Here is a 15,212-nt window from a genome sequence, read left to right on the forward strand (position 1 = left end):
AGTTCTCAATAAATATATGATACCGAAAAAGGTTATACCCAAGTTTAAGGTCCATGTTTTGTATCTACATATGTTATTTGAAATTTTGTTTTCTTTTTCTCTCCTATTTCTTTTTTCTTCTTTTTTTTCTTTTTTCTTCTTTATTTTTTTCTTTTTTTTGTTTTTTTTTCTTTTTTTTCTTTTTTTCTCTCGACAGATTATACGTTCAACCGGCCTTTACCCAAGTCAACCTTCAACTTCTAAAACAGTTTTCTACCACTTTGAAAGGACACTATTTTCCATAGCTGTTTCTGTGCCATTTTCCATGGAGTTGCTGTGCGGAGCGTGGAAAACGTTTCTCGTTCAATTGAATTTCCAATCGAATCGCAAGTCCCTTGGAAAACGCCGTGGCGGAGCTCGTTAAATGATGGCAAAAATAAAATGGAAAGTTTATTTAAAGGTTCATTTAACGCGAAAGTTGAACTATAACTGAAACGAATAAACGAAACAGCAGTCTAGTCTCTCCTTCTGCGATCGTAACTGAATTTCAAGTGGATTTTACACTCCAACTAATTCGGTAAATGTTTTATTGCCGCCCAGCGCCGCGACCAGTGCAACAATCGGGCAGGCAGGCAGGCAGGCAGGCAGTCAGCATTCGGCGGCATTCAGCATTCAGCGGCATTTAACAACTGCTGGGCGGTCAGAGCGACCGACCATATGGTCTGCCGGGTCCAGTCTTTTGGCTAACTTATTGGGCGAAAGGTTATAGCCATGCCAGCCACCAATTGTTATGCAAATCTGTTCGATGGTCGAGCTAGAGATTGCCTCTGCACCAGCAACAACAGAAACACAATGGACACAACTCTCGGACGCGGTCGAGGTAGCCGTCGCGGACTCGGATAGAATCGGACAACGAGGCAAAAATCCTAAAGAAAACCCAATCGAATCGCCGCCAAATCGCATCGAATCGAATCGCAAAGCATGGAAATTATGACTGCCATAAAGTGGAGCATTTCCTCGACTGTCCGTCCGTCCGTCTGTCCGTCCGTCCGTCTGTCCGTCTGTCCGCTCACTCCCGCAATATCGCCATGCAAACGGAACACTAAATTGTCATTGCGATTATGGTCGTAACTGTCGCTGGGTCCAGGTCTTGTGGGTCTTAGCTAATCTTCCAGACAAAAGCCAAAGCCAAAGCCAAGAGCCCAAATTGCGCCACCTTCACTTTTTCCTGGCTTTTCTTCCCCCCCTCCCTTCTTTTCCCCCTACTTTTCTTTGAGGCTTTTCCATTGGGCAGTTGTCTTGTCTTGACCATTTTTGGTCCATTTAGTTGGCGCAAAACAAAGACATCCTTGCGTTGCGACATGCAACATGATTGTTTACGCCTCACTTGCAACAGAAGAACAGGCAGGGCAGGCAGGCCTTAACCCATTGTCCCCCCTAGCTCACAGTTAACCCATTGTGGCCCCCTTCTCATGGGGAGAGGCATTTCTCAAGAGCACTCCAATGGCGGAGGGCATCAGAACTGTTTCGAGATGAAAGATCTGCAAGATCTCAGAGGAAAGATCTCTTTCAGAGTTCCCTTGCCCTCTATCCCCTGCAAATCCAAAGACATCCCACGACTGCCGCACTGCCTTGAGCTCATCTTTTTTGGTTTACAATTAAAAAAGGAGATTGCTGCCAGCACCTTGGGGGATGGATCTGGGGGCTTCTGGGAACTCCATCGCCGGCATCTCGTTATGGCCGGCGACATTGTCCGGCAGCTGACAAATTTTGTTTGGCTTTTTCCTTGACTCCGAGATCATCTCATCTCAATCTTGCGGGGCCACCGACTGGCTTTCCTTTTACTTGGCTCTGGGGTTTGATTGCTTCGATCTGTTTTTGTGTTGTGTTGTTTTGTTTTGTGGAAAATGGAACTCTAGTTTACGGCATTGGACATTGAGTGCGTGTCGTCTACGCCCCCGGGAGGAGCCCCAGCAGCACCAGCAGCAGCGGTGGTAGCGGTATCTGTGGCAGTGGCTACTGCCAACAATTGACAGAGACAAACGCCAAACAACTTATTGGAAATATGTTTAACCATTTTGGGCAATTGACATTTTGTGCGGCGGCAGCCTCGCAGCCCCCCCTCTAGCCCCCTCGCTAGCCCCTTTATATACTCCTCGGCATAGCACCTCTTTACACCCCTCTATTTGTGCTCTTTTTCTCCTTCCCTGCCTTTTTTCAATCGACAACGTGACAAAACAATTGTCGTAAATCAGGGGAAGGCAGCAGCAGCGGAGATCGGGGATCGCTTTTCGATTTGCAAAACTCCTTCCTTTTTATTTGTTTTTCGTATCATACTTTCATTTGGCTCGTGGCTCCAGTGGCTCCAGAGGCTCCAGTGGCTGCGTTTTTTGATTGGAGCAAAATGTGCTGCTGGAATTCCATTGAACAAAAGCTTGCAAAAGGCATTTTCAATTAGCCAAAAAAGAGAAACAATTGTTGTATGAATGGGTCAAAGAAAAGTCTCTCCTCCAGTCGGTGGAATGGGGAAGGAAAGGGGGCAGGCGATAGACGGAGCAGATGGAGGAGCATTTCGTATCTGAAAAGGAAGTTTCAACGGGAAGAAAGGGAAACTCTTGAGGAGGAAAAGCAAGAAAGTGCTTATCAAAGCAGGAAGAAAAGGGAAAGCTCTTTCGAGGAGGGGGCGAAAGCCCATGATCCTCCTTCCAGTTCTTATGCAATGAGAGGGCCCCCATCTCCGTCCCCGTCATGGTCAAAATGGCTCAAATCAAAATCAAAACCGACACAAATCAAAGCCAAAGGCGGAGCACACACACACAGACAGACAGACAGACACACGGGCGCTTCCGTCTTAGATTTTCCCCCCACACAATTACATAACAGAGCCCCCGTCCGACTGTCTGTCTGGCATATAACCAATATTGTTCAGAGATAAAGATCCCCCTAAATCAAAGCCAATTCAGAGCCCAGGCAATCTCCCCTCCCAGCAAATTTGAAGGTGTTACAAGCCGAATGTCCGAATGCCCGAATGCCAATTATCATCCCAGCGCCAAAGAGTGCTCCCCGAGTGCTCCGAAGCTCTGGGGTTATCGCTTCTTCGACTCCCAATTTCCCAAGCAATTTTCACTTTCAATTCAATAAATTTTCGTTACGAAAATTGCTAGAAAACAAGGGAACCTTTGTGTTGTCTGAAAATTTTCAAGGGGGGCGATTTCGAGGCTTCAATTGAGCGGCGGAAGAGAGAAGGAAATGAGAATGACTGACGGATTTGAGGCTCCCAACAAACAAAAAAAAAAGAAAAATAAGAGTTACACAATCCATAAAAAAAAAGAGTCAAGAGGGGGGGTTGGGGGGGCAAACACACGCACTTGCGGAAGCTATTGAAGGGCGGGGGAAAAACTTCAACAACAGAAAAACCACAAAAACAGCAGAAAACCCGCAAGTCATTGCGTTTGAAGAAAACTCAAGAAAATGAAATGCGTAAAATTGTTGTTGTTGTTGTTGGTCTTTTTTGGGTGGGGGGGACAATGTTTTTTCATGTTTTGTTACACTTTTACCAGCAGATTGCGCCGCCCGATTAGTATCTCCTTTTCGCTTTCTTTCGGCTTGTTATCAAATGCTAGAGGTCTAGAGTAGATTTGTTTAGCGTTTTTTCTGTTTTTTCTGTTATTTTTTCTTTTGTTTTTTTTGTGCTTTTTTTGCTTTTTGAAAGTTTCAACCTCAACTTTCATGGAAAACCACAGAAGAGCAATGTTTCCAATGTTTCTTGTGCGTTTTTGCCCCGACTTTGATTCACTTTGAAAACCTCAAGAGTTGTGAAATTCCGTTCGTGACCATCTGAACCATAAGATTTGAGTGCGCTTGCATTTCGGTTTAGTACAATTTTTGAACATTTTTCAAAAAGTAAACTCCAAATTTACTTTAATTTTACATTGGTTCTTTTCTTCCCCCTATGCTCTGATTTTCGCACTTTTGGCGATTATAAATTCGGAAAAATTCGTACGAATTGAAATCTGTGTTCGAGCGAATCGACAAGATGCGCCAGCAGGCCTTGGCCTTTGTGTGCCCCTTCGGTAAGGACAACAACAACAGCATCTCCGGTGGGTGGGTGTGGCCTTCCCTCTGTCGTCCGACTGGCAGAAACACTACGCGATCTCCGACTGGAAGAAATTGCATGCCAAGAGCGAGAGAACCAAGAAGCTCGTCAACCAATACCAATATAAACCAATATAAAACCTAAATCCCACGGCAAGAGCATTTGAGATTCAAAATGCAGAAAAATTTGTTGGAATATCTCAATTGTTAAAAAAACTAAGAAAATTAAGAAAAACTTCTTTTGGAAATTTAAATATTTTAGTTAAATATGCCTTTGTTTTTATATGAAACAAAAGGAAAACGAAAAACTTATGAAGACCTTGCAATTTGTTTTTGTTTTGGCTTATTTTTGGGTGTAGTAAAAGCTGAGGCTCTCCGAAAATCGGAGCCACCCAAAATCATGCTTCGTTTTGTTTACTTGACATGTAATTCCAATTTTGCTACATGTAAAATTGCAAAATGTCAAAAGAGACATTGCTGTTGATTTATTAAACTAAGCGTACCTCTGACATTCTTTGGCTCTTCTACCCGATTCTTCTACATGTATTTAACACGCCTTCTACATTCTACATTTAAGTGGCAGCGCAAAATTATGCTACGAAAAAATGTGTACTTGGACTTACCGAGTGAACTGCCAAATGTCGCTGCAATTCCGCATTGCCATACAAAGTGAGCTCTGTGATGGTGGGGGAAATCTCCAATTTATTTTCCATTTCGCGTAGCCAGCGACGCAACTCCTTGGGATCCTCGCAGAGAACACCATCCGGTCGCTGGGTTTCTTCGAGCATCTATGAATAATGCCCAAATAATTTCCACAGCATACTTTCGGGCTGAACTATAGATATTTACCTTCAAACAACATTCGTTGGATTTCTCGAGTACTGTGCTGGCGCCCTCTATCTCACATCTGGCCTCCTTGCACGTATCCAGCAGGTTCGTGTCCATGATATAGTTGTAGTTCGTTTGTATGGCCGCCCAGAGGTCGTCTTTGCCGGACGAGCCCAGGCCCAAAGTGGCGCTACTGTGCAGGCTGGTGGAACTGCTTTGACTGCTTTGTCCCCACGAATAGCGATGCATTTTGTTGCCGTTGTACTTGCCGCCACTGTGTGAGTTTTTCTGTGGAAAGAAGAGGAGACAGAGAGAAAGAGAGAGGTTGAGATGTGTGCATTGGGAGACAAAAAGTTGTTAATAAATAAGTAATTTGAGGCCTCCCAATATGGGCCTGAAGAAACATAACGCTGCGCGACCATCTGAAACCCGTTTTGGCCGCGCTCCAAATTGCAATGTGCGCGCAATTAATTAATCATCGATTTTCCCGCAGAAAAATCGTGCAAGGAAATTCCTTATTTACACAATCGTCCCAGAAAGCAGGCAGCAGCCAGCAGCAGCCGGCAAAAGCAGGCAAAAGTCGTAATTGAAATTGAAATCCGACATGGAATAAGTCATTCATTCATTCAGATTCCGAATCGGTTGGGGTCTTGTTTTCTGCTGATTTGAGTAATTGATTAAATGAGTGCCAGGTGGGGCGCTCCCCTCCTCCGTCGTTGGGGAGTGACGACTCGCATTTCATGCGAACTCCCAGCCCCCTAATCCGCACTCAGTCAGCGCCCAATCCCCGCTCAGTGACTAAGAAAAGATCAGAGACATGTTGTACGAGTGTGTACGTACGGTGCAGGGTGGTCTTTGGGGCAGCCTTGAAATGGTTTTGTTTTCTGCGGTCTGCGAGTCTATAAGTAAATCAAAGCACGGGCTGTGGGAACTGATATTTTGGTGTGTGGAATGCCGACACTCCACAGATTTGCATAAGCCACGGTCAGCGGACTGCAGCCTAGTGGGAGGTCTTGGGTGTTCTGGAATGGCATTTGGCATGTGCAGCTGACAGCGACATCTGGGGGAAGGTCTGGCAAGGTAGCTATGCTTTGGCTAGACTGTACCTCCGCTTGGAATGTGGAAATGTGGAACACCGTCTCAGCGAAGAAGAACTTTCGAAGGTAGAGCTTTATGTAGGCAAGCAGCAGCTTCTATTGAAAGAATCAGGAAATGGTAACCGCTGTACCTTTTCGGAATGTTGGCGTATAATGGACGTTCAATGGGCAATGCAATCCACTGATGAATCAGCGCCAATTGCATTCAGCCTACTGAAAGCAGCCCCGTTCATCATACTTTTCCAGTTTCCAGCATAAATCAGCAATTTACGTTGCTAGTTTGTGGCGCCACTGGCAGTAGCCCCGTTATGGAAGGCTTTTGGTTTATGCTAATAATGAAATTTATTAATAATTTATTAAAGCAATTTCCGTTGACACACACACTCTTGGGGGACACACGCCATTAAGGAGAACAAGAACAAGAACAAGAGCATTTTCATTCTAACGGTAGGTAGGCCGCGCTGCGCACAGAAACTCGTTAGCGTGCGGCATGGAACAGAACAGAACGGAACGGAACGGAATGGGAGCTCACTCTATACGTCAAGAGTCAAGCGTCTGTCCACTGATCAATTGCAAATTTATGCAAGCATCCAGCCTACCCACTCACTCGCACACCAGCGACAGGCACAACTGTACCTGCGGGGCACCTGATGCAGGGCCCCCCGTTCCACCGTTCCGGTGTGATCACTCACTCACCTTGAGGCTGTTGTAGGGCCGCTCCAAATGGAGCTTCGCCTGAATGGCATCACGTCGGTGCTCCTGATGCTCCTCTTCGTTCGGTTGCAGTGACGTCATCGACTGCGATTGTTTGCCACTGTTCTTCGAGTAGTTCAATGGCTGGCCGGCAGTGGCGCCACCACCACCGCCGCCGCCGTTGGTTCCCGTTCCATTCCCCTTCGTTCCGCGTCGCTGTTTCTTGAGGGAACTACTGCGGCTATTGCTAGCGGATTTTGTGGTTAGAAGTGTCGGCCCCCTGTTCGGGGGCGTGGCCGGCATCGCAAATATCATCCCTGCTGTTGCGATGCTGCTCTCGAATTTCATGGGTTTCGTTGTGGGTGAATCGAACCCGAGTCCGGATCCGAGTCCGGGTCCGGTTCCGGGTCCTTCTTTCATCATGGCCGCTGTTTCAGTCTCTTGGTTGCTTATTGATGCTCTTTCCTCGTCCGTTGGAGGCGGCATCACTGCTTCTGTCGTTGCTGCTGTTTCTTTCTCCATTTCTGTTTCTGTTTCTATCCTTTGCTCTCCACCTGTTTCCTTCTTCCTTTCGTGTTGCATTTCCATTGTTGCGGTCTCTGTTTAAGCTCTCTTTTTGGTAGCGTTTCCCATGTGTTCGATGTGTGTGTGTGTATGTTAGTTAGTGTGTGCTGGCTATTATGTAAATTGGCTTAAACTTCAGCTTAAAATTCGCTCAACATTTGCATGTCTGCATGGCTTCCTCTTATTCCCATTGTTTCGTTTTGTTTCGTTTGCCAGCGTTCCGCTCTATGGCTATGACAATGACCTTGTCTGGGGAGGAGCAGGGAGTACAGTCGCGTTCCGTTTCGTTCGATTCGTTTCGTTTCGTTCCTTTCGATTTCGATTTCCTTTCCCGTTCGTTTTTATGCAAAATACTTGTTTCGTTATTTTGATAAAATGTTTTTGTATGTTAATGCCACTGAAAAATCGAAACAAGAAAAGGGAAGAAAGAAGAGAGAAGAAATTGCAAATTAGTGGAAAGGAAATCAAAACAAATTAGGGATATGAATGTTGTACAGATCTCTGGTCTTTTCTGGTGGGTTGCCTATAATGATGATTGCCCCTCACACCCCCCTCGATGATGGTGCACCGCCCTGCCCCCCGTGGCGGCACATGGGATGTGCTCTCTGCAGCATAATTGCTGCCACCAGCAGTTTATTTACCCCCTCTCCCTCTTCTACTGCTAATGATTGGTATTATTATGTGGAAAAGCGATTACGACCTGCAGACGAAAGCGAATGGCAATTGGGGTATAATTTCCCGTAGTCTTTAGGTCGAAAACGAGGGGATCTTTGATTGATATTTTCATAGGAAATCCATTAAGCTCGCATGTAAAGAGAGCGAGAGAGAGAGAGATTTTGTAGGGCTCATTAAAGTTCTATTGTTGTGGAATGTCCGATTAAGAGCGACCTCTTTAGGTCGCTGGAGAGCAGTTTGGGAACACTGGAAATGAGACACTTGACTTCTAAATATTGGAATTACCATTCAAAATTGTATTTCCATTAGTTCCAAGCATTTCTTTCCCCCTTTATGTTCATCTTCCACCATTCCTAAGCGAAAAAATTTAGATTATCGCGTGGAAACCGTTTTGGACTGGGAAACACTTGACCTTAAACCATTTTAAAGCACGTACGGATTACCTAAACCTCAAAAAATGCAATCGAAGTGCAATCCATTATTTCACTGATTTCTACTTCTTCAGACGTTCCCTTTTCATTATTCCTAACCCTAAATCTTTCAAAATTTCTTAATTAACAAACTCTTTGCTATCTCTCAGTCTCGTGGCTCAGTGCGCACACATTATATCGCATTACCATATCATTTCTGGGGGCAACCAGCACCAGCACTTATCAGATATTGCAACACTGGCTGGCTGACTGGCTGGCTGGCTTTGCGGTTATGAAAGAACCCCCTCTGCATGTGGCACATGAACCACTTAGGCATTAATTAAGTCTCGCAAGAACCTGAGTCGAGTCGGTTCTCGGGAGCCGGCAAATATCTGCAATCTCCATATCACACCCACTCACCCGCAGAAACAGAAAAAGAAACAAAAACAAAAACACACGCGGAAAAGGCAAACAGTAAACAACAAACAGTAACCGTAAACTGCAATTAAAAGCCAACTTCTATAATGGCTATAACTGCATAATAACATGGCTTCAAGCCCCACCCGCCGCCCCCCTCGTCGCCCCTCCGCTCTTTGCCGCTCTTGAAGCTCGAATCATAATAATTACGAATGCAAATATTACTTAATTTTCGTGGCAACTTTTTGGTCAACGACTCGACGGACAACAGTAGCAGCGCCAGACGGCAGTAGGAGGAGGAGGTGGAGAAGGGGGAGTGGGAGGAGGTGGAGGAGGAGGTGGAAAAGGTGGAGGAGGAGGTGGTACTCTAAACAATGAACACGATTCTAATCGCAGAGCAAAGCAATCAAATTTTCATACGAAATTAGTCGCAAAAAAAAACCACTTGTGGGCCATATTCGTATGCAAATCAGTCGGAAGGGGGCACCACTCTCGCACACACACACACACACACACACACAGACACAGACGTGGAGTGGAGTGCACAGAGGCGGTGTGCCTTGTCTCGGCTCCAAAATTGGCCTGCTAGCCGTTCATTTAGCCACTTAAGAGCCGCCACAGCCACAGCCACACACAGATCCGATCCCACAGAGGGAGATCCAAGATCTGGAGAGACAAAAGGCAAAAAGTGGGTGGTGGGTGGTGAATGGAGAAGGCAGAGGGCGTGGCCCCGCCACACAAATGAATGCTAAAATGCTGTAAATAAAGTCTCGGCTGGCGGGTCTTTGGACCAATAATAATCGCAAGTGAAGCAAAAAATAGCCACCAAAAAAGGAGCCCAAGTCCCATTGATTTGAAGAGATTGTTGAGATCTTTTTCGAGATTAAATATTGACTTATTTGGTGGCCAAAACAAAGTTCTTTCATTGATTTAAGCTCCCTTGGCCATAGATCGTGAAAGATCAAAGATTTATGGAGCAGTGGAGCCACCCATGGAAATCGAAAGTTTTGTCATCGCTTCGGAATAGATTCTTTTGTCATCTTTCGCGGGCCTTCTTTTGAGCTATAATCAGGTACGACGACTGAATGAATGAATGACCGACTGAATGAATGAATGACTGTTGAATGTCTCTCCGTGGGGCTTGTGGCAGATTTACGAGCTTCTGCTCGTAAACTTCGTGTCTGGCATGGCAAAATGTGGCGGTACCTGCAATCCCAGCCCCAAATCCAACCCCAACTCCAACGATCCCCAACCGCCATCGCCATCCACATATTTGTTGACTTCATTTTTGGTTTCGTTTGTCTACGCAAAATATTTGTCTATTTTTAACCTCTGTCTCGTCGTCGCTCTGCTCTTCTGCTCTTCTGTCTTCTGTCTGCTCTTTGCTTTTGCTTCCTCTTGTGCGTTTTGTGTGCCTTCTTTGTCTATTAATTGCCTTTGCTGGGCTTCTTCTGCTCTTCTGCTCTTCGGCTCCTCTGCTCTTTGGGGTCTCTATGGTGCGGTCCCCCGATCTTTGGTCTCTGGTCTCTGAGGTCTCTGTGTAGGGTCTCCGTCTCGGTCTCCGTCTCCGCCTCTCTGCTGCGGTGCTGCTCATTGTGTGGCTACTTTTATGTGCCACATGTGGAACATGCTTGGGCTTGGGCTTGGGCCTGGGCCGTGCTTTCGGCTGGGGCTCTTTTCGGGGCTAAAAGAGTTATTACCGAATGTTTACAGGTGTCTTATGCAAGAGGCGGTGGCGTCCAACAGGTGGTCGGAGGAGGCATGGAGGAGGCGCGGCGGAAGACCCCACAAAATATTACAAAGAAAATTGTATTTGAGCTGAGATTTTTATCTGGCGACGACCAAAGTGGAAAGTGTTAAATATTTGGGGATTTGCATAATGGGGGAGGGAAGGGGGAAAAATAATTTTCATTATTATTATTATTTATTTTTTTGTTGAATCCTAAAAGCAACATTTGTTTGCCTTTTCTCTGATTTCTGAGAAAGTTTTGGTCTTGTTCGGTTCAGTATTTTAATGGTATTTTTCAGTATTTCATGAGTATTATTTTTGGTATTCTTCTAGTATTATTTTTGGTATTTTTTCAACTATTATTTTCGGTATTTTTCCAGTACTATTATTGGTATCTTTCCAGTATTAATTTTAGTATTTTTCCAGTATTATTTTTTGTATTTTCCAGAATTATTTTTGGAATTTTCCAGTACTATTTTTGGTATTTCCTTGTTTCGGTATCCATCCTTGTTTCGGTATTTTCGAAGTATTTCAATGGTACATTTTAGTATCTCTGTGATTACTGCAGTATCTACGATCAATTTTCCGTAAATCTGTTGGAATTTATGAGGCTATACAATTTGATAAGTATTTGTTTTTGCACATCAAAGAACCCTCGTGGTTAAAATTAATTTTTCTGCTGCTCTTGAGCATATTAATTACATAATTATGTAATGAAGCCACAACGGCAGGCATTAACCGCTTTATGTGTTGGCCATAAAATCAAATACATATTTGTTTATGACTCACGGCCCCTGCAGGAGGAAGCAGAGACCGATAGACTGATGGAGTGATGGAGTGATGGACTGATGGAGAAGGGGCCCATGTACAGGCACAGGCACAGCCGTAGCGCTGCCGTCCAGGGCTCCCCCTTTTATGCAAATTTCGCACACAGTTTTTGCATGCAAAATCCGAGTCGAGTGACTAAACGAAAGTCTGCTCCGAGGAAACGGGGGCCCGCTCCCCTTGGACGTCATGGAAGTGCAATTCATTTGGGAAATTGCAAATTTCCAGTTTTCCTTTCCTTGGACTTTCATTGAAGTTGGGGGGGGGAGGGGACTACCGCGAGGAAATGGCCTCTTGCCTTGATTTGGGGATTTTTTTGGGTATATTTCGAATAAAACAAAACTTTCCTTTGTTCTGATTCGCGGGCAGAACTACTTCCATTTCCACTTCATTTCGCGTAGACTTTTATCTTCACTTACTTCCGCTTCGCAGAGAACAGAATCTCCCCCCTCCCCCATGCCCCACCCCGTGGACGGATGTGAAACTCGCTTAAATTTGGGTTTATTCTCACGCTGGAAAGACTTCAATTAAACGCAAATCAAAATCAAGTGCACGAGCAATTGAAAGCCAGGGGCCTGGGGCCTGGGGCCTGGGCTCTCTGCGAAGATTAGATAGCGTCGATAGCTCCATTCGCAGACACTCGAGTGGGGCCAAAAGTTAATCAATTATACTATGGTATATGGTCTATGGTAGATGGTATATTGTACAGCAAATGGCACTATCTTCGGCCCGAGAGCGGAGATAAGACCCCGACTTGGCCATTCATTTAGTCATCGATTCGCTTGGCAGCGAATGAGTAACGAATCAACGGAGATAAGATCGAGTGCCCGTGCTAGAGATGGCACAGAGAGCGCAGAAAGAGTTTACTCTTTATTTTCGCATCTCTAATGGATTCGATGGGATTTAAGGGATGGTAGAGGCAGCAAAGAGAAGGAGACTTCTTCTTCTTAAACGTGAGTGAGGTCTGTGAGGGATGGTAGAGCCAGCAAAGAGGACTCTCTGAGTGTCTCCATCACTCAATCATCATCATTCATCGTAAGAGAGTCGATAGGGTTCGATGAGGTTCAAGGAATTTGTGGAAGAAGCAACGATGTCTCCTTCGCTAGGATTCTGGGGATTGTAGGAAAGTCTCCTTGCAACGTGAGTGTCTCCTCTCACCACCAATCATCGCGAATGGAATAAGAGATTCGATAGGATTCTAGGGATGGTAGAAGAAGCAAACAAAAGTCTCCTCCTCATCGCATCAACAACATTCATCGGGTTCGAAATGAAGCTCCTATCGTGTCCCCTCCACAGTCTCCTCTCTAAAGACTCGATAGGAGATGCTGGCCAGCTCTGATCTCCGCTCTAATGCAATAAAGAACCAAACCATTAAAAAAGAGTTCGAATCGGAGAAGCAGAGACCGAGAGATTGGGACGGACAGACTGCAACGACAATCCACATTCCGCAGACCAAAAGCATAATTAAAATATTGTTTAAAGCAGCAACTGGCGGCTGCTGCAGAATTCTTTCCAAGAATCGCCATTCGAGTGCCGCACATTTGGCCATTGGAGCCAAGTTGGTTGGCTGGCCCGGACCATGGCTCAGACGATGGCGATGGCGATGGAGAAGGAGAAGGAGATGGCGATGGAGACCCCCAAAGGCAGACAACACGCCATAAATTGACAATTGCCAAGATAGTTGCTGCAGTGGCAACAACAGCTGCTGCTGCCACTGCCACTGCTGCTGCTGCTGCAACACCTAATGAATTGTTAACTGCTTCATGCCACATGCTGCACAGAGAGAGACACCGAGTGGAGGGGCAAGGAGACGGCGTTACTTTTGGCACACGTGAATGCTGGCCAAATCGCCAAATGGCCAAATGGCAGGCCACAACAATCTGGCGACAATAACCATATTGACTTGTTACCAACAAAAAAAAACACACAACACAACAAAAAAAACGGCAACAGAGCGAAACCTTTTCAGAGGTAGAGATCGAGGGAAGGAGGGGGGGGCGCAGAGACTGAAAGGAGACTTCAGTTTCAGTTCGGAGCAAACCGCAACGTTTTGACCACAAAAACAATCACAATATGTGGTCCAAAGCCTAGTTAAATTGTGGCCAAAAGACATCAATGGTGGAGTGTGGAGGAGGGGCGGGGAGAGGGGAGGAGGGGAGTAGGGGCTGGTGTGTGGTGTGTGGAGAGGTGCATGCTCCAAAGACAATGAATTGTTTAATTTGTTGCGATCGTGTTGCCTTTGACAACGTTTTATCGGGTCAGCGATGGGGAGGGAGGAAGGAGGCATCGGAGATCCATGAGTGGGGGATACGGGACTTGTCCAGAGCTTTACTGAGATCTCTGATCTGGAAGAGGTCTATGCCGTGCAGCAGAACTTGATCAGCGCTCAAGGATAGCTTTCATTCATCGTTTCTGGAGTGCTGGCTCCAGACTATCCCGACAATCGGCTCGGAACCTATAAAAACCCTCTAAAACCAAGGTTTAGAACCGAATTCAGGATTTTTGATTATTTTGGCTTTGTTTTTCTTCCCGATTCAGTGCGTTTGCCTATCGATATGTCAGCTATCGAAAGCCATCCATCTTGGACTAAGACAATGGATCGTGGTATATATTTTTATGCTCCATTTTATGCCTCATGATCACCACAGAACTAGCGTATGAAATGCATCACTGAGCGCTGATCAAGTTCTGCTCATTGATTCTTCTTCAATCTTCACACGAATTTCGATCACGGTTTCTTCAATCTTTGATCTTCGTTAGATTTTATTCTTTCAGGTTTATTTTTACTCCATTCAGGATTCTTCTTACTTCGTGCTGGTATTCCATCTTCATTCTTGGCTCTCTATTCCCCTTTTACTTCCTTCTCTGTTCACTTTTCCCGTTTCTTATTCAATATTCCTGCAGTATTCCTCCACCATTCCATCATTCATCCACCATAATTCTTCCACCATCATTCTTCTATCATTCTTCTCCTTCTTTCTTCTTCTATCATTCCTATCCTTCTTTCTTCTTCTATCATTCCTATCCTTCTTTCTTCTCCTGCTTTCTTCTCCTTCTTTCTTCGTCCCTTTACCTTCATTCTCCTGCTTTCTTTTCCTTCTTTCTTCGTCACTTTACCTTCATTCTCCTTGAATCTTCACCCTCATATTTGCATTCGTTGCATCTATCGTTTGCTTGCCTCTTTCCTCAATTCTTAGTCTCTCCACTCTGCATCCGTCTTTCTTCTTCAGTCTTTCTTCATTTCATGTAGTGCTGGCTTCTTCGACTGCGTATCCTTTTCATCCATTATCCTGCTGCAAACATTTGCCCGAATGTCAGACCAGACCCAAAATGAAAACATTCCGAATTCCTTCGCCTTTGCCATGAACTCTCCTCCGATCCCCCGATCCCTGGACTTCTCCTCCTCCTCCGCCACATATGTGCAGACATGCAACATGCCACAAAGGAACGTGGAGGGAGACAACAGCCACAAGAGTGCGACAGATGGCGACATGGAACATGGACACCGACTCGACGACCGACGACTCGACGACCGACGACTCGACGACCGACGACTCGACGACCGACGATGGAGGCCACAAAATACGAAAGACAAAAGGCGACTCTTTTCTCGTTTTCGTTTTTTCCCTCTCCTTTGTGGAGTTTTTGTTTTCCTTTCGGTGCAAAAGCAATTAGAGAAGTGCTCCAAAAACGATGGAAACAAAACAGAAAAAACGAAAGTTATCGTGAAGTTTGGCGGAGTGGACAAATTTACGGAACATGCAAACATAGTGTCGCCACCTCCCAACGAGGCACCCACCCAGTCCCCCAGCCCCCCAACCCCCCAACCTCTTTCTCCCCTCCCCCTTCCTGCTGCTGGAAAATTTGTCTACAGTTTATAAACAATTTTTCGGCTGAACC

At 45.5% G+C, this 15,212-nt stretch overlaps 1 protein-coding gene across 1 annotated transcript in view; it reads right to left on the reverse strand.

Moving 5' to 3' along the window:
• LOC6599571 (serine-rich adhesin for platelets) overlaps positions 1–15,212 on the reverse strand; it is a 139,175-nt gene that overhangs the window by 84,864 nt on the left and 39,099 nt on the right. The window contains exons 3-5 of the mRNA XM_026993751.1: positions 6,696–7,653; positions 4,924–5,190; positions 4,698–4,862 (exon numbers count right to left, since the gene is read on the reverse strand). Of these exons, the coding sequence (XP_026849552.1) occupies positions 4,698–4,862; positions 4,924–5,190; positions 6,696–7,280 (1,017 nt within the window). The 5' untranslated portion in view covers positions 7,281–7,653. The remainder of the gene's footprint in view (positions 1–4,697; positions 4,863–4,923; positions 5,191–6,695; positions 7,654–15,212) is intronic.

The sequence above is a fragment of the Drosophila persimilis genome, unplaced genomic scaffold (genome assembly GCF_003286085.1).
Source record: "Drosophila persimilis strain 14011-0111.01,24,50 unplaced genomic scaffold, DperRS2 tig00000885-arrow-arrow-pilon, whole genome shotgun sequence".
NCBI lineage: Eukaryota > Metazoa > Arthropoda > Insecta > Diptera > Drosophilidae > Drosophila > Drosophila persimilis.